Below are 26,422 nucleotides of genomic sequence, written 5' to 3'. Positions count from 1 at the left end.
TATTTATACATCCATAAATAAATATGGATTTTAAATCATACCGTTATTCCGTATCAATATCATAAACATTCAGTGCTGTAGAAGGTGGAGTTTTTCGTCATACAACTTAGTTAAATGACTTGGGTTTCCATAAGATACATTTGCTGTCCTGAACAAGTCAACAAGGAAAGGTGCTGGTCAGTGAAGAGGCCCATTCACCCAGAAAAGCTGGTGCAAAAGTTTGGAGAGAAGTTTGCCTTGACAATTCTAAAGTAGTTCTCAGCAGATAGTTCCAGAGCAGCATCGACATGATTCAGAAACAGAACCAAGTACTTGAAAGATAAGAACTGGAATGTTGTGTTTATTGGATTATCACCAGTCTTCCATAGAGACCTATTTAATACACATATGTGTCAAACAAATACCTGGCAAATAATATTCGATTTGAATGTAACTGATGTTATATTAAAACATGGTAAACAAGGGAAAAGATTTGAACTTTTAATGTAGCTTATGGAACTTGAAAGGTGATCAACAGGATGCAAGAATAACATGAAACAGCCAGAGTCAAATGGCTCTGGAGGGGGGGGGGGCACATTGGTTAGCACTGCTACCTCACAGTGCCAGAGACCTGGGTTTGATTTTGGCCTTGGGTGACTCTGTGGAGTTTGCAGGTTCTCCCCGTGTCTATGTGGGTTTCCTCCGGGTGCTGCGGTTTCCTCCCACAAGATGTGCAGGTTAGGTGGATTAGCCATAGTAAAACCTGCCTCTTAGTGTCTAGGGATGTGCAGATTAGGTAGGGTCACGGGGATAGAATTGGGGAGTGTGTCTGGGTATGGTGCTCTTTCGGAGGGTTGGTGCAGACATGTTTGGGTCGAATGGCCTTCTTCTGCACTGTAAAGATTCTATGATATGAGCCCGAAGGTTAGAAAATACAACTGCGATGGAATGTATTTTGATATGTTAAGAACTCAAAAATTAAGGAATGACAAGTGACAAGACACAAAATTCAAGCCCTCAATTGAGTTGCCAAACGAGCAAAGAATACGATTAACAAAAGCACAGTAAAAAATGATAGTGTATTGTACGATGAGATATAAAAAGAGAATACTGTACTCCTACGGAGTAGAATATAATTCGTAAAGAACATTGATTGAATAAAAACTAAAAGTAGTCAATCTGATCAAGATTACTTTTTTTGCAAAGTGTCAAAGACCCCACCGAGGTTAATACTCTATTTAGATCAGGTTCTTGCAGGTGACCAGAAGAGCATCCATAGTAAAGAAATTACTTGAGTTTGTATAATACTTTTCATATCCTCAGGATGTCCCAAAGTGATTCATCGTCAATTAATTATTTCTGAAGTGTAACCACTGCTGTTTTGTCAGGAAGAACAATAGACAGCCAGTGAGTCAAATGACTAATTTGTTTTGGTGGCAGAGAAACATGGATGTAGTAGAAGCCTTAGAAAAGTGCTAAGTGTCATGAGATGCAAACATGCAGCTAATGAACACACAGAATAGGACACGACCCATGAGCAGTCAGGACACTCAGGGGTGGTATCTCACTATAAAAGGGATGAGGTACTCACACCCCGCCTCTTTCCGCAGACCATCATCAAAAGAGTGAGAGAGGGTGTCCTCAGCATCACACCCCAGCACGTGGCTTAGAGCAAGGCTGGTTAAGTTAGACTGAGTTACTACATTTAGATTAGCAGAGAGTCGAACTCATTGAGAACTGTGCTAATAGTTCAATAAAACACATTGAACTCACTTCAAAGTCTGGAGCATGTTTTACTCAAAACTGCATCAAGTGACAGCTTGTGTTATTCCAAATTACATAACACAACATGATACCAGGAGTCTGTTCAATCTAATTAGTTCAACTCAGCAAGATGCGTGATGACCAGCGAAGGTATACCGGCACAATGGAAAAGATTCAGGCTCCTCACCAGCTCAGGATCTCCAGCAATCTCAGTGCCAACTGGCGGACATTCAAGCAGAAATTTCAGCTTTACGTCGAAGCATCAGGACTCAATGGTGCGTCTGGTGCACGGAAGATAGCTCTTCTCCTCACCACAGCAGATGATCACACCTTGGAAATATTCAACTCCTTTCACTTCGCAGAAGACCAGGACAAGACAAAGTTTCAGACCATCCTGGACAAGTTTGACAGCCACTGTGAGGTGGACACCAACAAAATCTTCGAGCGCTACATATTCAAGCAGCAATTGCAAGGTAAAAGACGAATCCTTCAACTCATATTTAACTAACCTTATACTGCTAGCGCAATCCTGCAACTTCGGTGATGTCACTGTAACGGATCCAGATGATGAATGCCTGGACAACGCCTACCGTGTGGACATTACTACAACGTGTGAATATGCCACACCAGACTCATCGCAAGTCCAGTCAATCCTAGCCGTGGATTCTGAGGACAAATGGCGAGCAGTGATGAAGGTCAACCACTGCCCCATCCAGTTCAAGCTGGACACAGGTGCCTCTGCCAACCTCCTCTCGCAGGCAGACTTCAGACGCATTAAGAAGCCCCCCACGGTCCTTCCAGCTGCCTGCAAGCTCCTGATTACAACGGGAATGCCATCACGGAACTGGGATCCTGCCAACTGCGCGTATCCAACCGACACACACAAGCACGGTTACGCTTTGAAATTGTTAAGCCGGACAGGGCATCCCTACTAGGTGCGCACGCCTGCAAGCAGCTGAACCTCATTCAAAGGGTTTACACCACGACATCCTCCCATGTGGATCTTCAGGCCGGCATCGACCACATCCTCGCCCAGTATCCAGATGTGTTCAACGGGATACGCACGCTGCCATATCGATTCAAGATTCTGCTACGACCTGATGCCAAGCCAGTGGCCCACGCACCACGACGTGTCCCTGCTCCACTGAGAGAGCGCCTGAAGGCACAGCTCCAGGATCTTCATCAAAAAGGCATCATATCCAAGGTCACCGAACCGTCTGACTGGGTCAGCTCAATGGTGTACGTAAAGAAGCCTTCGGTGGACCTGTGCATCTGCATTGATCCCAAGGATCTCAATAAGAATATCATGCGGGAACACTACCCCATCCCGAAGCGGGAGGAACTCACGAGTGAGATGGCACATGCGCGCTTCTTCACCAAATTTCATGCATCACAGGGAGTTTGGCAAATCCAGCTGGAAGAGTCCAGCAGAAGGCTCTGCACCTTCAACACGCCTTTTGCCAGATACTGCTACAATCGCATGCCATTTGGCATCGGAGATATTCCATCGCATCATGGAGCAGATGATGGAAGGCATTGAAGGGGTTTGAGTGTACGTGGACGACATCATCATATGGTCCTTGACCCCTGAAGAACATGTGTCCCGTCTCCAGAAGGTATTCCGCCATGTACATGCCAATGGCCTAAAGTTAAACAGGTCCAAATGTTGTTTTGGCACATCGACGCTCAAGTTCCTAGGCGACCAGATCTAACAGTATGGTGTGCGCTCGGACACAGACAAAATCAAGGCCATCGAGGCGATGAAGGTCCCTGAGGACAAAAAGCTGCGCTTCTTGAGTATGGTCAATTTTCTGGGCAAGTTCATTCCAAACATGGACACACACACCACGGCCCTACGAAACCTGGTGAAAAAGTCAACTGCCTTTGAGTGGAAGGCGGCACACCAGACAGAGTGGCTGGAGCTGAAAGCCAAACTCACCACTACACCAGTCCTGGCATTCTTCGACCCGGACCGGGAGACAAAGATATCCACAGATGCGAGTCAGGATGGCATCGGTGCGGTGTTGCTTCAACCAGATGACACATCATCCTGGGCACCAGTAGCCTATGCATCAAGGGCGATGACGCCCACTGAAACCAGATATGCTCAGATTGAGAAGGAGTGCTTGTGTCTTCTCACCGGCATCCTCAAATTTCATGATTATGTCTACGGATCATAGACCTCTGGTCCACATCATCCACAAGGACCTGAACGACATGACGCCTTGGTTGCAGAGAATCCTGCTTAAACTTAGGAGGTATAACTTCAACTTAGTGCACACACCTGGCAAGGACCTCACCATCGCTGATGCATTATCCCACTCCGTCAACTCGACCAGTGAGCCGCTGGAGATCATCCAGCACATCGAATCGCAGGTGCAGCTGTGTGCTAGCACTCTCCTGGTGACAGATGAGAAGGTAGTTCTCATCCATGATGAGACAGCCAAAGTCCCCCTCTTGCAGCGTGTCATCCACAACCTCACCAATGGCTGGCAGAAAGGGTAGTGCCCACAATTTTACAATGTGAAGGATGTCCTGATGGTTTTTGATGGTATCTTCCTCAAGCTGGACAGGATTGTCATTCCACTCAGTCTCCAGACCTTGGTGCTGCGCCAAGGTCATGAGGGACACCTGGGCGTCGAGAAGTGCAGATGCAGAGCCCGGCAAGCTGTCTACTGGCCCGGCATCAGCCAGGACATCATGAACATGGTCCTGAACTGTGCTACCCGTCAGCAGTTTCAGCCAGCGCAGAGCAAGGAGACACTCCAACAGTATGACATAGTGACCTCTCCGTGGTCCAAGGTTGGCATCGACCTCTTTCATGCGAATGGTCGCGGCGTTGTATTGATCATCGACTATTCCTCGAATTACCCCGAGGTGCTGAAGCTCCCCGACCTCACCTCTCGGACCGTCATCAAAGCCTGTAAGGAGACGTTCTCAAGGCATGGTATCCCAATCACCGTCATGAGCGACAATGGCCCGTGCTTTAACAGTCGAGAATGGACCACGTTTGCCAGGTCATACAATTTCCAGCATGTCTCCTCCAGTCCGCACTATCCGCAGTCCAATGGAAAAGTCGAGAAAGGGGTGCACATTGTGAAACAGCTCATCTGCAAGGCCGCAGACTCTCCTTCTGACGTACACCTTGCACTGCTCGCGTACAGGGCGACTCCATTGTCCACTGGCATGTCGCCGGTTCAACGCCTTATGAACAGGTACCTGCGGACGACGCTTCTAGCCATACACCTGCCCAACCTGGATCACCTCCCGGTGCTGCAGAAGATGCAGCAGCTCAGAGACCATCAGAAGCAGGGCTACGATGCCCATGCCACCGATCTGGCCGTGCTATCCCCGGCAGACACTGTCAGGATCAAAATACCGGATGGTGGGCGGTCTGCCCGGGCTGTCGTTGTTCGACAGACCGCGCCCCGCTCCTATGTTGTACGTATGGCTGATGGCTCCATTGTGCAAAGGAATTGATGGGCACTGCGCAAAGTTGCCTGCCCGCAACCACTTTCTCCTCCATTTCCATATGTTGAATTGCCACCTCCTGATACCTCGCACCTCGAGCCCACCAGTCAGGCTTCCATCCCGCCTGTCAAGGCGCCGTCGTCCCCTCCGCCACCTCTCCGGCAGTCGACAATGATCAGACGCAAGCCTCAGAGACTGGACTTTTGTTTTGTGAACGTTTGTTTTGTTTGCTCTGTTCTGTTGTCCTCCGTCAGTCACGTTAGACAGACTCATTCACATGTAAATACATTCACATACGCCAACAAAACATAAAAAAGGGGAGATGTCATGATATGCAAACATGCAGCTGATGAACACCTAGAATAGGACACGACCAATGAGCAGTCAGGACACTCAGGGGTGGTATCTCACTATAAAAGGGATGAGGCACTCACACCCCGCCTCTTTCCACAGACCAAGATCTACAGAGTGAGACAGGGTGTATCCTCAGCATCACACCCCAGCATGTGGCTCAGAGCAAGGCTGGTTAAGTTAGACTGAGTTACTACATTTAGATTAGCAGAGAGTCGAACTCATTGAGAACTGTGCTAATAGTTCAATAAAACACATTGAACTCTTTTCAAAGTCTGGAGCATCTTTTACTCAAAACTGCATCAAGTGGCAGCTTGTGTTATTCCAAATTACATAACACAACACCAAGGACTAGTAAATGAAAGGTGGTCTTGCATTTATATAATGTCCAATCACATTTCAGAAATGTCCCAAGGTGTTTTGTATTCAATTAATTACCTTGCAATTACCTCCAATTTCGCCACCTGTACTGAAGTCCCGCATATAGTGCTGGGATAAATAACCATGTAATGCGTTCCTGGTGGTGATACCTGCGTGTTGGGGATGGTGGGGTGGGGGGAGGGTGGTGTGGTGTTAGTTGTGACATCAAGAGAACAGTATTCACATAGCAGGGTCTCCATTTCGCAACTTATCTCCAGGGCAATGTTTATGGATCTCAGTCTTGCTTCAGTTCTGTGCTACATTACACATTTAACTCCCAATGCAGGAATTGAACCTGCTGATTCAGACAAATGTATCAATACAACTTATCTAACAATCAGCATCACTAATGCACAGAATAAAAATATTATTTTGGAAAGGGAAGGTACAAAGGATGGTGTTGCAAACAAAAATAAATTGGTTGATACATATTGCTGATAGATATTCAATGATCATTTCCCATTCTGATAAATTTCAAATATTACACATTGCCACTTTATCCTCAAGACAACCTATTTCCACCTTTCTAATATTGTCCTTCTCTGTTTCACCCTCAGCTCAACTTCTACTTAAAACGTTAATTCACGCCTTAGTTCTCCCCAGGCTCAGCTACTCCAAAGCTATCCTGACCAACCTCCCATCTTCAACCCTCTACAAACTTGAACTCATTGAAACCTTTGCTGCCTGTATCCTCCTATCGTACACCAAATTCCATTCTCCCATCATCCTTGAGCTCACTGATCCACATTGGCTCCCTGTCAGCTTGTCTGGAATTTCAAATTCTCATTCGTAACACCTCCTGAGTCTTCACTCCTCCACATTTCTGTAACCACATCCAGTCTTGCAACCTCTGTGCTTCTCTAATTCTACTTTTCTACCCTGATTTTCTTTGCTTCATCTTTGGTGACTGTATTTCTACCTGCCTTTAGTTCTGGACTCTGGAATTCGCTCCCTAAATCTTGCCAGCTCTCTACGTTTAAGATGCCCCATTAAAACTATGATCTTCTTGATCAGCTACCCAAATATCTTCCTGTATGGCTTGGTGTGACGCTTTGACTGAAAATGTTCCTGAGGAGCACCTAGGATTGTTTTGCTATGTTAAATGTGACTGGTTGTTAATGATTGATAGTATGGGACATGAATGGAATTTACAAAGGAAAACCTAGATAGAGAGTATGTGATTTCTTCTATTTGTTCATGGGATGTGGGCATCGCAGGCTGTGTATTTATTGTCCATCCCTAATTGCCTTTGAGGGGGCAGTTAAGAGTCAATCACATCGCTGTGGGTCTGGAGTCACATGTAGGCCAGACCAGGTAAGGACGGCAGATTTCCTTCCCTAAAGTGAACCAGATATTTTTATAACAATCGACCGTGGTTTCATGATTATCATTAGACTTTTAATTCCAGATTTTTATCGAATTCAAATTTCACCATTCGCTGTGGTGGAATTTGAACCTGGAATTCCAGAACATTACTCTGGGTCTCTGGTTTACTAGGCCAGTGACAATACAATTAAGCCACCGCCTCCCCGATGTTGAGATAATGGGTGCAATTTAACGGAAACATTTCTAAGTGTAATTTTGGGCGCGATTGGTGGGGTGTTTCTCGACGGCATTGGGGGCGAGATTGCAGCCCGTATTTAAAGGCACTAAGTACAGGAAAGGAGCTCCCATGAGCTTCTAGCCATTACTGGCTGTCTCTCCATCTGATCATGCCGCAAACAAGGGGGGGGAACTGCTTCTAAACGTTCCCTCACCACTCACTCCCAGTCAACTCACAGGCATGGCAGCATGCAGACATGCTCCTCGCTTTGGGGATGCCGACCTGGCCATGCTTCTTGACGCCGCTGATGAGAGACAGGGCTTCCGGTTCCCCTGAGGGAGTCGGAGGGCCAGCAGCAGGGCCGCCATTACCGCCTAGAAGACATTGGCAATGGTTGGCAGCCTGGGCAGCATGACAAGGAGCACCAGCGTCCAATGTAGGAAGGAGACCAACTACCTCCACCAAGCTGCAAGGGTAAATTATCACCTCTCTCCTTCCATCCATTCCGCCTGCCTTCCTCAAATTCACCCCCACCCCCCCCAAAAAAAATAATCGCTGGCTGACACCTCGCACCCTCTCACATCTGATCTTCATGCTTGTTCCCCAGCACCCCCTGGCACCCACAAGCACAACTCCTTCATGTCCAGGTGTGTTGCCCACTCATGCCACCTGCTATAGACTCCCCTGATCCTTCAGGCACGCAGCTCACAAAGCCCGCGTTTTGTCCCCGCAGGGATGAGGAACAGGTCCTGGAAATAGGGGGCAGTTGCTGATAGCGAGGTTGGCCTATGCCACAGAGCTGAGGACCCACTGCCCATTCACCCAGATGACTTGTCTCAAGTGAGCTGTTCATGTCAGGCAAAATGATCCTTCCCTCTCACTGACCACATGTCCATTCTCTCATAGGATCTCCATCTGATGAGGAAGGCAGGTGATGGGAGGGACACGCGTTGAACATTCAGGGAGTGGAACCGCTTCCTGTTAATGAAGGGCACCCCCTGTTGTCCTGGTGCGCGCAAATCGACATGCGTGCCATCAATAACCTCCCTGGACCTGGGGCATCCCACCGATGGCGGAGAATCCTGCAGCCCGGGCATCTTGGTGGGCTTGATCCAGCTCAAATTTGATATAGTCCGCATCCCGAGCATACAGGGCATCTGTGACCTCACGGATGCACTTGTGGGCTGTGACTTGTGATATGCTACACAAGGCCCTGCTCGAGCCTTGGAATCAGTTAGGGCTTCCACCCTGGGACCCTCAAATCCCCCAAACCTCCCCCACCCTTGCGTGTCCCACTTTCAGAGTGCCATCCATGCTGGAAGACCTCGCTCTGCACACTTGCCCCCGGCCACAGCAGGAGCCCCTAGACCCCAGACCCCTGCCGGGATCATCAGGGAGACCGTGCTCCGGTGCCCTCCCCGATCCACACACACACACTCTCACCCGTTAATCACGAGGATACCCCCAGTGCTGAAGGCCAGCTCTTAAGTGTTTGATTGGTGGCTGCTGCCTCTGTGGTGCTGACGCTTTTAGAACTCAGGCCAGCTGCTTAGGCTTCAAGGTTTGATTGAAATGCGATGCAATAATAATCATCTGAGACACGGCACGGTGTACCCACGAGAAGCCACTTGAGAATATTTTGTTTATTAAACGGTCAACAGTAACAAAGATTTGAAAAACAACTACTTAACATTCCTAATATCACACTAACCATTAAACATCAAAGACACATCACTTTTCCATATTGGTACCAATCCAAAGCTATGTCAGCTCATTTTCACCAAAAAACCCAAACACATGCGGCTGGATTCTCCACCCCGCCGCAACACCTTTCTGCCTCGACCCGCTGGCGGATTCTCTGTTATGCCGGCCGGTCAATGGGGTTTCCCATTGTGGGGCAGCCCCACGCCGTCGGGAAACCCCCCGGGCGCCGGCAAAACGGAGAATCCCGCCCTCACCCCTCGCAGGTTCCTCAACAGAAACGGAGGATAAGCCTGAAAATGCGTTATCATGTCCAGACCTTTCGACAACAATGTATTACTTGTTCCACAAATCCGTGCCATTCTCCGTCCAGGAGCCGCAGCTGTATAGGCCTCCCACACGGCTTAATCACACCGGAACCAAATCCTGACATCCACATATTCCATTCGCATTTAAGGTGCTGTAACCTCCAGCGTGTTTAACTCATGGTGACGTGCTAGTTACATGCAACACTCACCACACCAGGCACCAAAAGCATCAGCAATCTGTGAAAGCATTTCTTCAACGGCGTCATCAGGTGGCCCATTTGGATTATTATTGCGCATCAGGTCCTGCAGGGTCTTCTTGCTTCAAACCGGATTGCCTTCTGGACTCGTACGTCACCTTGAGCCCGGTGTTCCCGGACCCAGGTATCTTAGAAAAAAATGTCCTTCTTTCTGGCTGCAGAAAAGGAAGGAAACAGCAACAGCAGCCTCCATGCATTTGCAGGAGCAAGCAGCAAACACAATCTGCAGCTGTGACGTTCTCTCATAACTAACAAGACCAATTCCTTATTAGTAATAGCCTGCAGCTGTGAAGCTATAGAGGCTGCTCACAGTCAAAGGGAGTTAAAGTGACTTTTGGCCAAAACCAAGAACAGGGCTCTGTCCTGGAAATGTTTGGTCGGACAGTCAGGCTGCAGCTATAGTTACCCCTGTTATGGGGCTCCACACTATTTAAAGACGGCTTGAAGGCCTCACAGGTGAAAAGACCCTCACTCCCCCGCCCCCCCCCTAGAGCACTGTCACAGCAGCTCCAGTTCCCTTGAACTGCATGCCTGAAAATGGAAATGGCTACTCGCCTCCTCAGTTCCCCACAGCAGATATTTCTCCAGCTTCACATTTTTAAAAAGGAGTACAAAACGACGTCCACGTGATTTCTTGCTGGGGAGCTGGATAATTCCCGGGAGGCAGTTACATTCAACGTCAACCTTGCCCATGAGATTGAAATTAATGCAAATTAAAGTTAATGATATCCTCTCCATATGTTTTTTAATATAAATTCTTTTTTTGCAATTTAGTGTGGTCAATTGACCTACCCTGCAGGTTGTGGGGGTGAGACAGACGCAGTCACGGGAAGTATGTGCAAACTCCGCATGGACAGTGACCCAGGGCCAAGTTTGAACCCGGGTCCTCCATGCCCTGAGACAGCAGTGCTAACCACTGCGCCACTGTGCTGCCCTGCTTGCTATATTTGGGCGAGATCCGGAACTCACCATGGGGACCGAGCCGCTTAGATAGCAAACTGATTCGCGCCTGGCCCGAATCTTGATTTTGGCCTCCCCTGCTGTTTAACCGGTGCACCCAGATCTGCACAGAAGCAATGCGGTGGTTAAATGGCGCCCAATAGCTGGAATTTTATCATGTCACTAAGAGTGAGGTCAGGGGTTGGCGTGGGGGCTAGAAGATCATGATTAGAAGGTTATGACCTCGCTCCCAGATTTTTCCAGCAGCAGGAAACATTGAGGACACAGTTCTGATATTGACACGGTGGGCCATCAATTAAGGTATTTAAAAGGCCAAGTAATTCGAATTTTGATGGTAATTTATAATTTTATCAATAATGACTGGAACCACAGAGCTTCAAAACCCTGACGTTTAACAGGAGATGCCAAGGAGGTGACAGTTCAGTGCAGCCTCTGCGAGCCAGCCATCCGGATGGGGTTGGGGAAGGAGGTATACAATTCTAGCCTTGGAGTTGGATAAGGGATTAAAAAATGCAAAGGAAAAACATCTTAAAAAAACATCAAAAAGAACAGTAAAGATTTTACAAGAGTATCATTTAAAAAGGATATGGTTAAGCAAGGCGGAACCCTTGAGATGAGAGCATTTACAATTTCTAGATGATGATCAAAAGATGATAGAGGAAATTAATAAGTACTTTGGACTTTACTACAAAGAAATAATTTAGAGAAAAGCTGAATCTTGATGTGGCTGAGAGCGAGATGAGCGCTAGTCTCTGTTCCAACTTCAGACCATCTGCTACAAAGAAAATTTCAGTTAAATTAGTCAAGCAAAGAGACAAAATGGCAGAGCCCAACCGGATACATCCTTATATCCAAGGGGAGATGAGAAGTGAAATTGACAAGGATTGGTTGGTTGAAATTCTATTTTGGTGGAGATGCAAAACAGAAGATGGCAGATCAGCCATACACCACTGAAATCTCTGCCCTAGCCATGTAAAATTCTGCTCTAATCTTTCAGCGCTTCATTGAGTGTGGATGTGTTGCAGGGGAGTAGAGATAGCCCTATGTAATATCTATTTTTTTCCAAAATGGACACAGAACTAATGTTGGTATTTACAGATCCGTTCGTTTAACATCTATGATAGGAAAAGTTTTGGAGTCTTTCATTACGGATTATATTGCCAAGATCTGGATAAAGAGAAAATAGAAGTAGCCATCATACAGTTTCAAAGGGGTAATTGGGCTTGGCAAACTTCATAGAGTTCTTCGAGTGGGTAACAAGATGAAAGAAGACTTTTTTACATTAGAACATCACAGATTTTGAGTAAAAGTGTAGATGATTTTTTAGATAGGTTGGGTAACTAAAAGCACTTTGGCCGGAATTTTCCGGCTGTTCTCGCCAGGCGGGACCTTACTGTCCCGCCAATGGCGAACTCCTGCCGCGGGTTTCCCAGCGGAGGGGGAGCGATGCATCGAATGGGAACCCCATTGACAGGAGTGGGATCAGAAGATCCCGCCGCCGGCCAGTGGTCGGCCGCATCCACCGCGAAACACAGCACGGAGGGGGGGCATGGAAAATCCCACCATCTATTTCTAGGGCTGGATTCTCTGCCCCGCCGCTCCACATTTCTGTTTCACCCGCCGGCGGGATGCTCCGCTATGCCGGCTAGTCAATGGGATTTCCCATTGTGGGGCAGCCCCATGCCGTCGGGAAACCCCCGGGCAAAACGGAGCATCCCGCCGGCAGAGAATCCTGCCCCTAGTCTTTGAGGGTTCAAGAACAATGGATCATAGAAAGAAGATTAAATGTAAGAAATTTTGAAAGCGAGCAGGAGAAACCTCTTTATACCTACAGTTGTGAGGTTTTAGCACACATGTACAGGGTTATGGTTGGTAAAAGAAAAGAAAGACTTGGAATTATACAGTTCTTTTCACAATATTAGCCAGGGCACTAGGGATGACTCTTCCTTGCTCTTCAAAATAGTGTCATGGGATCTCATTCGAAAGACAGCATCTCTGCCACCACCTCCAAAAGTGCAATGCTTACTCAATGCCACACTGGAGTGTCAGCCTTGCCTTTGGGCTCCAGCTTTGAAGTATGTGGTTCAGAAGCGTGTGTACTACCAATTGAGCCATGGTTGTCGCAGGTGAGGCAGAAAACATGGCAACATTGAAAGTTAATTTTGATATTGGGATAAAAGGCAACTGGGAATAGGTTGGGTGGATGTTTTGAAAGGTGAAAATTACTGTGCACTGGTTGGGCCAAATTAATTTTTCATGTTGTAACTTCTATGTATTTCAATGAGTGGCAGCAGGCTGGAAGGGACCTGCTCAATGGATTTGCCAAGCAGGCATCTTGAAGCCCTGAGACCCAACACAGTGGGATATGAAATTCATCTCTGGTTGTAGAGTATAATGGGCAGTATAATTGGTGGTCGATTTTACATTTCACCCAAATTTCTTTTCCAGTTTTTGCTCGATTTACTTCACCGTCCAAGACAAATTTCTACCTCAGTGGATTCCTCTGTGGTTGTTGCCTTTGTATTCACAAATAGGAATATTTCAACTCTGGCAGATTTAAAAAAACTATTTTGTGCTGATTTAGAGGTAGGATTGGGACTTCAGATTGCATTTTACTAAGTGTCAAGGAAGACCGTGGCATAGTGGTATTGTCACTGGACTGCTGATCCAGAGGCCCAGAGTAATACTCTGGGGACCTGGGTCCGATTCCTGCCATGGCAGGTGGTGGAAATTGAATCCAATAAATATCTGCAATTAAAAGTCTAATGATGACTATGAAACCATTGTTGATTGTCGTTAAAAAGCAGAGATATTTCACTAATGTCCTTTAGGGAAGGAAATCTGCCAACCTTGCCTGGTCTGGTCCACATGTGACTCCAGACCCACAGCAATGTGGTTAACTCTGAATGCCCTCTGCATGGCCAGCGAACCACTCAGTTGTATCAAACTGTTACAATGTCAGAAGAATGAAACCGGATGGACCACCCGGCATCGACCCAGGCACCGGGAACTACAATGGCAAGCCCAGCCCTGTCGACCCTGCAAAGTCCTCCTTACTAACATCTGGAGGTTGTGTCAAAATTGGGAGAGCAACAGCCTGACATAATCATACTCACGGAATCATATCTTACAGATAACATCCCAGACAGCACTATTACCATCCATGGGTATGTCCTGTCTCACTGGTCGGACAGACCCAGCAGAGGTAGCGGCAGAATGGTATACATTCAGGGGGGAGTTGCCCTGGGAGTCCTCAACATCAGCTCTGGATCCCATGAAGTCTCATGGATTCAGGTCAAACATGGGCAAGGAAGCCTCCTGCTGATTACCACGTACTGTCCACCCTCAGCTGATAAATCAGTACTCCTCCATGACCACCACTTGGAGGAAGCAGTGAGGGTGGCAAGGGCACAGAATGTACTCTGGGTAGGGGACTTCAATGCTTGTCACCCAAGAGTGGCTCGGTAGCATCACTACTGATCAAGCTAGTCCAATTCTAAAGGACATAACAGCTAGACTGGGTCAGCGAGAGGTGGTGAGGGAACCAACAAGAGGGATAAACATACTAGACCTCATCTCACCAACCTGCCTGCCGCAGATGAATCTGTCCACGACCATATCAGTAGGAGTGACCAGATCCCTTCTAGCCTTTTGGAGACAAAGTCCCGTCTTTACATTGAGGATACTATCCATCGTGTTGTGTGGCATTACCATCATGCTAAAGGGATAGATTCAGAACAGATCTAGGAAGTCAAGACTGGATATCCATGAGGCGCTGTAGCCCATCAGCAACAGCAGAATTGTACTCAGCTACAATCTGTATCTTCATGGCCCAGCATATCCCCACTCTACCATTACCACCAAACCAGGGGATTACCCCTGGTTCAATAAAGAGTGCATGAGGGCATGCCAGGTGCAGCAACAGAGAAATATGAGATGCTGTCATGATATTTAGATCAGCATATCATGGTGCAATCACACACACACTGATGGACATGCAGTAGGACCAACCAGCACACACACAACATCGCAGCCAATCACCAGTGAGAGCACACGCACTATAAAAACAGGGGACACTACAGTTCCCGCTCATTCTAGCAGCAGCCAGCTCAGAGCAACGAGCTCAGAGCCTGCCACTCAGACATTCACCATGTGCTGAGTGCCTCACCCAGATAGTGATAGGACAGGGTCCACAGATTAGCTGGTAATGCACGTACCCAAGTTAGCAGTGTGTTGTTACAGTTGAGTAGTTAATAAAATTGAGTTACACCATCTCCAGCCGTGTTGGATCGTTTGTACATCAGAGCACGACACTAACCTGGTGCAGCTACAACACAGGACTACTTGCATGCCAAGCAACATAAGCAGTAAGTGATCAATAGAGCTAAGAGATCCCATAGCCAACGGATTGGATCTAAGCTTTGCTGTCCTGCCACATCCAGTCGTGAATGGTGGTGGACAATTAAACAACTGAATAGAGGAGGAGGCTTCATAAATATCCCCATCCGCAGAGGAGGAGGCTTCATAAATATCCTCATCCGCAATGAAGGAGGAGCCCAACACATCTGTTCAAAAGACAATGCTGAAGCATTCGCAATAATCTTCAGCCAGAATTGCCGAGTGGATGATGCATCTTGGTCTCCACCAGAGGTCACCAGCATCACAGGTGCTAGTCTTCAGCCAATTCGATTCACCCCAAGAAACAGCTGAAGGCACTGAATACTGCAATGCCTATGGACCCTGACAATATTCCAGCAATAGTACTGAAGATTTGTGCTCCAGAAGTTGCCATGCCCCTAGCCAAGCTGTTCCAATACAGCTACAACACTGACATCTACCCGGTAATGTGGAAATTTACCCTGGTATGCCCTGGACACAAAAAGCAGGACAAATCCAACCCAGCTAATTACCGCCCTATCAGCCTGCTCTCCACCATCAGCAAAGTGATGGAAGGACTCATCAACAGTGCTATCAAGTGACACCTACTGAGTAATAACCTGCTCACTGACGCTCCTGACCTCATTCCTGCCTTGGTTCAAACATGGACAAAAGAGCTGAATGCCAGAGGTGAGGTGACAATAACTGCCCTTGATATCAAGACAGCATTTGATCGAGTATGGCATCAAGAAGTCCCAGCAAAACTGGAGTAGTGGGAATCGGGGGGGAAATGCTCCACTGGTTGGAGTCATACCTCGCACAAAGGAAAATGGTTGTGGTTTTTGGAGGTCAGTCAATTCACTCCTGGGACATCACTGCAGGAGTTCCTCAGTGTGGGGTCCCAAGCCCAACCGTCTTGCGCACGGGGAGGTCGCATTTATCCTTCGTAGTGCCTCACTCCATACTCCCCAATTTATCTCCCCTCCCAGCTCCCCTTCCCATTTTACCTTAATGTTCACCATCATCTCACCTCCCTGCACTCCCATTCACCTGTATATGCCTTGAATTCTACCCCTCCCGTCCACATCGGGAGGCAGAGAGGGTCATAGATAGCAGCTTCAGGGAATTAGTTACACCAGAGATTGGAGATAGATGGGTAACTGTAAGAGGGACTGGGAAAAAGCAGTCAGTGCAGGGATCCCCTGCGGTCGTTCCCCTGAGAAACAAGTATACCGCTTTGGATACTTGTGGGGGGGGGGACTTACCAGGGGTAAGCCATGGGGTACGGGCCTCTGGCACGGAGTCTGTCCCTGTTGCTCAGAAGGGAAGGGGGGAGAGGAGCAGAGCATTAGTAATTGGGGACTCGATAGTCAGGGGCACAGATAGGAGATTTTGTGGGAGCGTGAGAGACTCACGTTTGGTATGTTGCCTCCCAGGTGCAAGGGTACGTGATGTCTCGGATCGTGTTTTCCGGGTCCTTAGGGGGAGGGGGAGCAGCCCCAAGTCGTGGTCCACATTGGCACTAACGACATAGGTAGGAAAGGGGACAAGGATGTCAGGCAGGCTTTCAGGGAGCTAGGATGGAAGCTCAGAACTAGAACAAACAGAGTTGTTATCTCTGGGTTGTTGCCCGTGCCACGTGATAGTGAGATGAGGAATAGGGAGAGAGAGCAATTAAACACGGGGCTACAGGGATGGTGCAGGCGGGAGGGATTCAGATTTCTGGATAACTGGGGATCTTATGGAGAAGGTGGGACCTCTACAGACAGGATGGTCTACATCTGAACCTGAGGGGCACAAATATCCTGGGTGGGAGATTTGTTAGTGCTCTTTGGGGGGGTTTAAACTAATGCAGCAGGGGCATGGGAACCTGGATTGTAGTTTTAGGGTAAGGGAGAATGAGAGTATAGAGGTCAGGAGCACAGATTTGACGTCGCAGGAGGGGGCCAGTGTTCAGGTAGGTGGTTTGAAGTGTGTCTACTTCAATGCCAGGAGTATACGAAATAAGGTAGGGGAACTGGCAGCATGGGTTGGTACCTGGGACTTCGATGTTGTGGCCAGTTCGGAGACATGGATAGAGCAGGGACAGGAATGGATGTTGCAGGTTCCGGGGTTTAGGTGTTTTAGTAAGCTCAGAGAAGGAGGCAAAAGAGGGGGAGGTGTGGCGCTGCTAGTCAAGAGCAGTATTACGGTGGCGGAGAGGATGCTAGATGGGGACTCATCTTCCGAGGTAGTATGGGCTGAGGTTAGAAACATGAAAGGAGAGGTCACACTGTTGGGAGTCTTCTATAGGCCTCCAAATAGTTCTAGGGATGTAGAGGAAAGGATGGCGAGGATGATCCTGGATAAGAGCGAAAGTAACAGGGTAGTTATTATGGGAGACTTTAACTTTCCAAATATTGACTGGAAAAGATATAGTTCGAGTACGTTAGATGGGTCGTTTTTTGCACAGTGTGTGCAGGAGGGTTTCCTGACACAATATGTTGACAGGCCAACAAGAGGCGAGGCCACGTTGGATTTGGTTTTGGGTAATGAACCAGGCCAGGTGTTGGATTTGGAGGTAGGAGAGCACTTTGGGGACAGTGACCACAATTCGGTGACGTTTACGTTAATGATGGAAAGGGATAAGTGTACACCGCAGGGCAAGAGTTATAGCTGGGGGAAGGGCAATTATGATGCCATTAGACGTGACTTGGGGGGGATAAGGTGGAGAAGTAGGCTGCAAGTGTTGGGCACACTGGATAAGTGGAGCTTGTTCAAGGATGAGCTACTGCGTGTTCTTGATAAGTATGTACCGGTCAGGCAGGGAGGAAGGCGTCGAGCGAGGGAACCGTGGTTTACCAAAGAAGTGGAATCTCTTGTTAAGAGGAAGAAGGAGGCCTATGTGAAGATGAGGTGTGAAGTTTCAGTTGGGGCGAAGGATAGTTACAAGGTAGCGAGGAAGGATCTAAAGAGAGAGCTAAGACGAGCAAGGAGGGGACATGAGAAGTATTTGGCAGGTAGGATCAAGGAAAACCCAAAAGCTTTCTATAGGTATGTCAGGAATAAGCGAATGACTAGGGAAAGAGTAGGACCAGTCAAGGACAGGGATGGGAAGTTGTGTGTGGAGTCTGAAGAGATAGGCGAGATACTAAATGAATATTTTTCGTCAGTATTCACTCAGGAAAAAGATAATGTTGTGGAGGAGAATGCTGAGCCCCAGGCTAATAGAATAGATGGCATTGAGGTACGTAGGGAAGAGGTGTTGGCAATTCTGGACAGGCTGAAAATAGATAAGTCCCCGGGACCTGATGGGATTTATCCTAGGATTCTCTGGGAGGCCAGGGAAGAGATTGCTGGACCTTTGGCTTTGATTTTTATGTCATCATTGGCTACAGGAATAGTGCCAGGGGACTGGAGGATAGCAAATGTGGTCCCTTTGTTCAAAAAGGGGAGTAGAGACAACCCCGGCAACTATAGACCGGTGTGCCTCACGTCTGTAGTGGGTAAAGTCTTGGAGGGGATTATAAGAGACAAGATTTATAATCATCTAGATAGGAATAATATGATCAGGGATAGTCAGCATGGCTTTGTGAAGGGTAGGTCATGCCTCACAAACCTTATCGAGTTCTTTGAGAAGGTGACTGAACAGGTAGACGAGGGTAGAGCAGTTGATGTGTATATGGATTTCAGCAAAGCGTTTGATAAGGTTCCCCACGGTAGGCTATTGCAGAAAATACGGAGGCTGGGGATTGAGGGTGATTTAGAGATGTGGATCAGAAATTGGCTAGCTGAAAGAAGACAGAGGGTGGTGGTTGATGGGAAATGTTCAGAATGGAGTTCAGTTACAAGTGGAGTACCACAAGGATCTGTTCTGGGGCCGTTGCTGTTTGTCATTTTTATCAATGACCTAGAGGAAGGCGCAGAAGGGTGGGTGAGTAAATTTGCAGACGATACTAAAGTCGGTGGTGTTGTCGATAGTGTGGAAGGATGTAGCAGGTTACAGAGGGATATAGATAAGCTGCAGAGCTGGGCTGAGAGGTGGCAAATGGAGTTTAATGTAGAGAAGTGTGAGGTGATTCACTTTGGAAGGAATAACAGGAATGCGGAATATTTGGCTAATGGAAAAGTTCTTGAAAGTGTGGATGAGCAGAGGGATCTAGGTGTCCATGTACATAGATCCCTGAAAGTTGCCACCCAGGTTGATAGGGTTGTGAAGAAGGCCTATGGAGTGTTGGCCTTTATTGGTAGAGGGATTGAGTTCCGGAGTCAGGTGGTCATGTTGCAGCTGTACAGAACTCTGGTACGGCCGCATTTGGAGTATTGCGTACAGTTCTGGTCACCGCATTATAGGAAGTACGTGGAGGCTTTGGAGCGGGTGCAGAGGAGATTTACCAGGATGTTGCCTGTATGGAGGGAAAATCTTATGAGGAAAGGCTGATGGACTTGAGGTTGTTTTCGTTGGAGAGAAGAAGGTTAAGAGGAGACTTAATAGAGGCATACAAAATGATCAGGGGGTTGGATAGGGTGGACAGTGAGAGCCTTCTCCCGCAGATGGAAATGGCTGGCACGAGGGGACATAGCTTTAAACTGAGGGGTAATAGATATAGGACAGAGGTCAGAGGTAGGTTCTTTACGCAAAGAGTAGTGAGGCCGTGGAATGCCCTATCTGCTACAGTAGTGAACTCGCCAACATTGAGGGCATTTAAAAGTTTATTGGATAAACATATGGAGGATAATGGCATAGTGTAGGTTAGATGGCTTTTGTTTCGGTGCAACATTGAGGGCTGAAGGGCCTGTACTGCGCTGTATTGTTCTATGTTCTATGTTCAACAGTCGCTCCAGCAGGGTATACCTCGGCAACATGGGGAACTCCTTCCAGACCTTCCTTGCAAAGTCCCTTACCTGCAGGTACCTAAACTCATTTCCTCTCAGGAACTCTACCTCTCCCTCAATTCATCCATACTGGCAAATCCTTCTTCCAGATACAAATCCCTCGTCTTGACCAGCCCCACTTCTCTCCACCTCCTATACATGCCATCCATCCCCCCGCCGACTCAAACCCGTGACTCACACACAACGGCATTAACACAGACATCCCCGCCATCCTAAAGTGCCTCCTCAACTGGTTCCAGATCTTCACCGTGGACTGAACCACTGGGCTCCCTGAGTACCTGCTCAGCGCCATTGTCAACGCTGCCGTCACCATAGCCCTTAAGCTGGACCCCTTATAGGATTCCTCCTCCATCCTAACCTATTCTACCCCCTCTCCTTCCAATCATTACCTCACCTTCGTCACATTCACCGAAGGTCAGCAGATACATGGGAACATTGCCACTTGGAAGTTCCCCTCCAAGACACTCAGCATCCTTGACTTGGAAATATATCGCCGTCTTTCACTGTCGCTGGATCAAAATCCTGGAACCCCCTCCCTTATAGCACAGTAGCCTCCCTTATAGCAATGTACCTACACCACATTGACTGCAGCGGTTCAAGAAGGCAGCTCATCACCATTTTCGCAAGGACATTTAAGAAGCCCACATCCTGTAAAAAAATATTTTTTTTTTTAATGTGTGAAAAAAAACATGCAGGGAGGTGGTGAGGAGAATTATTTGACATAGTGAAGTGTTTATGATCTGAAATGCACTGCCTGAAAGGGTGGTGGAAACAGATTCACAATCACTTTGAAAATTTAATTTAACTTTTCAAAGATAATACTTGAAAAGGGAGAATTTCCCGAGCTTTTGGGGAGGAGAATGGTACGTGTTGGATAGCTCTTACAAAGAGTCGGTACAGGTATGATAGGCTGAACGACCTTTTTCTGTATTGAACGATCCTATGATAGTTGCTTTACTATGAGTGCTGTGATTATTTGTTTCCTTGAATATTTTTTGTCTTTATATCAGGAGCCCAAGACTTGGACCGTATTCGTTTATCCACCTATAGGACAGCTTGTAAACTCCGATTCATTCAGAAAAAGTGCAACTGTAAGTGTGCCTCATTCCATAAGATAAGTGTGCAGTGAATTCCTGCCCAGGCTTGAAGGGCCAGATGGCCTATTCCTGCTCCTAGTTCTTATGTTTTTATGTTATATTGTTTGACTATAGAGTCACAGAGTCATAGAATCATACAGCACAGAAAAGCCCCTTCTGCACATCACATCTGCACTGGTCAAAAACAACCACCTAACCATTCTAATCCCATTTTCCGGCACTTGGCCCATGGCCTAGTATGCTTTGATTGTAAGTGCACATCTGAACACTTCTTAAATGTTATGAGGGTCTCAGCCTCCATTTTCCCTTTCAGGCAGTGAATTCCAAACTTCCACCACCCTCTGGGTAAGAATGTTTTTCCTCACATCCTCTCTAAACCTCCTGCCCCTTACCTTAAATCTATATCCGCTGGTCATTCATCCCTCCACCAAGGGGAAAAGTTCCTGTCCACTCTATCTATGTCCCTCATAATTTTATACATAACAATCGTGTCCCCCTTCAGTCTCCTCTGCTCCAAGGAAAGCAATCAAAGTCTATCCAATCTCTCTTCGTAATTAAAACTCTCCAGCCCAGGCAACATCCTGGTAAATCTCCTCTGCATCCTTTCCAGTGCTATCACATCCCACCTGTAATGTGGATTCCAGAACTGCACACAATACTCTAACTGTGGCCTAACCAATGTTTACACAGTTCCAGCATAACCTCCCTGCTCTTAAACGCGATGCCTCGGCTAATAAAAGGAAGTATACCATATTCCTTCTTAATACCCTATCCACCTGTTCTGCTACCTTAAGGGACCAGTTTACATGCACACCAAGATCCCTCTGATCCTCGGTGCTTTGCAAGGTCCTGATGTTTATCATGTATTCCCTTGCCTTGTTTGACCTGCCCAAGTGCATCACCTTACTCTTGTACTGATCGAATTCCATTTGCCACTAATCAGCCCATCTTACCAACCCACCTATGACCTCCTGTAATCGAAGGCTATCCTCCTCATTATACAACCCTGCCAATTTTCGTATCACCCCCAAACTTAACTGATCAACATTCATATCTAAATCATTTATATAAACCACAAACAGTAAGGCCCCAACACTGACTTCCAGTCAGAAAAACACCCCTCGACCATCACCCTCTGCTTCCTGCAACTCGGTCAATTTTGGATCCAATTTGCTAAATTTCCTTGGATTCCATGGGCTCTTACCTTTGCTATCAGTCTCCCATGTGGGACTTTATTAAAAGCCTTGCTGACGTCCAAGTAAACTGCATCAAATGCATTGCCCTCATCTACACACCTGGTCACCTCTTCAAAAAATTTATTTAAGTTGGTCAGACATGACCTCCCCTTAACAAAATCATGCCTACTGTTTTTGATTAATTCCTGTCTCACCAAATGCAGATTAATTCTGTCTCTCAGAATTGCTTCCAATAGTTTCCGCACCACTGAGGTTGGACTGACAGGTACTTTCCTACTTTATCCCTTCCTCCCTTCTTGAATGATGGTACCACATTGGCTGTCCTCCAGTCCTCTGGCACATGTCCTGTGGACAGAGAGAATAGAAAATTATTGCCAGCGCCCCTGCTATTTTCTCCCTTGCCTCACTCAACGGCCAGGGATATATTTCATCTGGCCCCCTGATATTTGTCTGTCTACCTTTAAGCCTGCCAGACCACTCAGAACCTCCTCTTTGAATATGTTGATCTCTTTGATTTTATTACAGTCCTTCTCCCTGATTTCTATACCCACGCTGTCCCTCTCACGAGTGAACACTGACACAAATATTCATTCAGAACCCAACCTACATCCTCCAGCTCTACACACAAATTACCGCTATGGGGCTTAATGGGCCCTACTCTTTCCTTAGATATCCTTTTATCCTTAATGTACCTGTTCACATCACTGCCAAACCATTCTTAAATTGACTGAGAGATTGCAGGAGAACAACTTTGATTCATCCAGGTTAAAATAATTATTGCCAAATTTTTACTTCTGTTTCATTTCTACCTCTATTCGGACAAGATCAAAAACCTATTCTGCAGGTGATTGTGGGCACCCCCACATCAAACCATTCTGCAGCTCTGTAATCTTCCACCTCAGTGTAACACCCTTGCAGTAACTTATATTTATATGGACTGCTTATCATTGTGAAACACCTTGGGACGTCGACTGATCACGAATCAATGACAAGCAGTAGGAGAAACGTCAAGGGAGGTGACTGACTACATTAAAGGGGACATTAGAAGCTGAGGGCATAGCTGGTGAGGCTGATGGGTTTGGAGGGGGACTCCCTGACCGTAGCTGAAGACAATGGTCTTGCAGCCTCTGTAGTGGAAATCTCTCCCACCCCCACCCTAAGGCAGTTTAAATCAAGAGCCAAATCAAGGGGGTGTCTTGGTTTGTAGCAGTCATGTCAGCAAGCAAGTTGAAAGTAATTAAAGGCTTCACTTTTAATTTCATTTTTCAAATGGCAGCATAATTGTATAACAGTATGGAGATGGAAGCTAAAATACTGATAAACAGATGTTTAAAAAGTTTTTAAAAATATGTGGAATTTTTTGATAATTTTGGAGAAATTTGACTTTTGCAATATTAGCTTTTCTGGGCCAGTGATGGTGAGCAGTAATGGTGCTCTTGAAACCTAGTGTACAAGGTGTAACTTTTCTCCATGTTTTTTACAGTGAGGTTAAACACCATTAGAGTGGAAGTCAATTGCGAGTGAGTCTGTGGAAACCTCTACAGTGCAGCCTATGGTGACGCACAGACTCACTGACAGCCTCTGGATTTCCAAGTTATTCTGCATATGTCCAAACTCAAGAAGTTGTTCTCAGTTTCAGTGGAGTAATGATGGGTAACACTGACAGTTTCACTGTCATTACCACAGCACAATCCATGTCAATGGGTCACTAAAGGTCAGAATCACAAGAGCAGTGTGTAGGCTGTTGTCTAGGGCTGCAGTCAGAGGGAGAGCGAGGTGAACCTATGGGAAAATTTGTGGAGAATTTTGAGTTTAATGAAAACTATTTAATGAAATTCACACACAAATAAAAATTTCTGACAATACAGGGGCAAACATGTTCAAGTTAATTAAATATAGATGAGGAATAATGCCAAGAAATTCTTCCTCACAATGAGAGAGATGAACATCCAGCACGGACTTCCAAGATGATTATTAGAGATAAATATTTTAAGAAATAATTGGATTCTGAAATAGGGAATTCAAAATTATTTAATTGTGATTGGTGAAATTATTTTCCTCATCTGTAATTACCTTGTGAACTATTATGAGTGGATAGGGAGCTAGTTCAAGTATGCAGTGATAGGTGAATGGAACTTAGTGAGGGATAAATGCAGACAGATGAATTCTGCATTATTGAAGACCATGCAGGGTGGGGTTCAGGTGGAGAGATAGGAAGAAGTAAAGCTTTGAAATGACAAAAGTCTACCTGAGGCTTTAGTGGAGATGGGACTACTGTAATTGGGAGGGATTAGTGATATTGCAGGGCTGTGAATTTATGATCCTGGCGATGGATAACATTTTGGTGTTTGAAGCTCATTACGGGGCCAAACAGAATTCCAACGCTGTGCACAATGAAGTTTAGCCTAGAAAAGCAGTTGGGGGAAGTAGATAAAATTGGATGCCAGGGTGTGGAGTTTTGGCAGAAACCAAACAAAATGACTTGCTACCAGTGTCAAACTAGTGAAACATCTGAGGCAAGGGCACAGAATATACTCTGGGTGGGAGTCTTCAGCATCCCCCACCAACAGTAGCTCAGTAGGGCCACTACTGACTTAGCTGGCAGAATCCTAAAGGACATAGCTGCTAAACTGGGTCTGTGGTAAGGGAACCAACAAGGGAAAAACCTACTCTATCTTGTCCTCACCAATCTGTCTGTCACAGGTGCATCTGTCTATTTTCATAGATTTCATAGAATTTACAGTGCAGAAGGAGGCCATTCGGCCCATCGAGTCTGCACCGGCTCTTGGAAAGAGCACCCTACCCAAGCCCACACCACCCTATCCCCATAACCCAGTAACCCCACTCAACCAACACTAAGGGCAATTTTGGACACTAAGGGATGACACAATTTAGCATGGCCAATCCACCTAACCTGCACATCTTTGGACTGTGGGAGGAAACCGGAGCACCCGGAGGAAACCCACGCACACACGGGGAGAACGTGCAGACTCCGCACAGACAGTGAGCACTGCACTATCCTTCTAGAGATGAAGTATCACCTTCACATGGAGAATATCCTCCATCATGTTGTGTGGCACTACCACTGTGCCAGATGGGATGATTTCAAACAAACCTAGCAACTCAAATTTGGGTATCCATGAAGCACTGTAGACCATCAGCAGCAGAAGAATTGTATTTAGCCACAATCTACCTCATGGCCCGGCATATCCCCCACTCTGCCATTACCATCAATGAAAAATACAGAAGGGCTTGCCAGCAGCCGTGGCATCAGGCATTTAGAGAAATGAGCTGTCAAACTGGAAAAGCTATAATACAGCGCAGCTTGCATGCCATACAGGGAAAGCAGTGCGTGATAGGCAGAGCTGAGCAATCCCACGACAAATGGATCAAATCTGAGCTCTGCTGTCCTGCCACATCCAGTCATGAATTGTGGTGGACAATTAAACACGAAATGGAGAAGGAGGCTCTACTGATACCCTCACCCTCCATGATGGGAGAGCCCAGCGCATTAGTGCAAAAGACAACGCTGAAGCATTTGCAACCAGCTTTCGCCAGAAGCGTTGGATGGATGATGCGTCCCTGCCTCCTTCTGAGGTCCGCAGCATCACAAATGCCTGTCTTCATCTAACTTGATTCATTTCAGATGACATCAAGAAATGGCTGAAGATGCTAGATATGGAAAAGGCTATGAGCTGTAACAACAATCAGGTAATCGTACTGAAGACTTGTGCTTCAGAACGAGTTGCACCCCGAGCCAAACTGTTCTAGCACAGTTACAATACTTGAATCTATTCAGAAACGTAGAAAATTGCCCAGATATATCCTGTCCACAAAAAGCATCAGTCTACTCATGATCATCAGAAAAATGATGAAACAGGTCATTGACAGTGCTATCAGTGGCACTTACTCAGCAATTTCACTGGACAGTAATCTAGGGGCCCAGGCTCATCTGGGGAAATGGGTTCAATTTCCACCACCATTTAAAATCAATTTAAAATCAATTAATAAAATCTGGCATTGAATGCTAATCTTGGTAATGGGGACCATAAAACTATCACTGATTGTTGTAAACACCCATCTGATTCACCGATGTCCTTTAGAAAAATTAATCTGCTAATCT

The 26,422-nt window shown here is 46.7% G+C and overlaps 1 protein-coding gene across 21 annotated transcripts in view; it reads left to right on the top strand.

The window, feature by feature from the left end:
- The window catches only part of dtna (dystrobrevin, alpha), a 513,111-nt gene that overhangs the window by 241,144 nt on the left and 245,545 nt on the right, over positions 1 to 26,422 (top strand). For all 21 annotated transcript variants that reach the window (XM_072467819.1, XM_072467814.1, XM_072467818.1 and 18 more), the window contains one exon: positions 21,017 to 21,097. In XM_072467819.1, the coding sequence (XP_072323920.1) occupies positions 21,017 to 21,097 (81 nt within the window). The remainder of the gene's footprint in view (positions 1 to 21,016; positions 21,098 to 26,422) is intronic.

Source organism: Scyliorhinus torazame, chromosome 11, assembly GCF_047496885.1.
Source record: "Scyliorhinus torazame isolate Kashiwa2021f chromosome 11, sScyTor2.1, whole genome shotgun sequence".
NCBI classification, from domain to species: Eukaryota; Metazoa; Chordata; class Chondrichthyes; order Carcharhiniformes; family Scyliorhinidae; genus Scyliorhinus; species Scyliorhinus torazame.
Note: the sequence above shows the minus strand (reverse complement) of the source record. Positions and strands in the feature narration are given on the sequence as shown.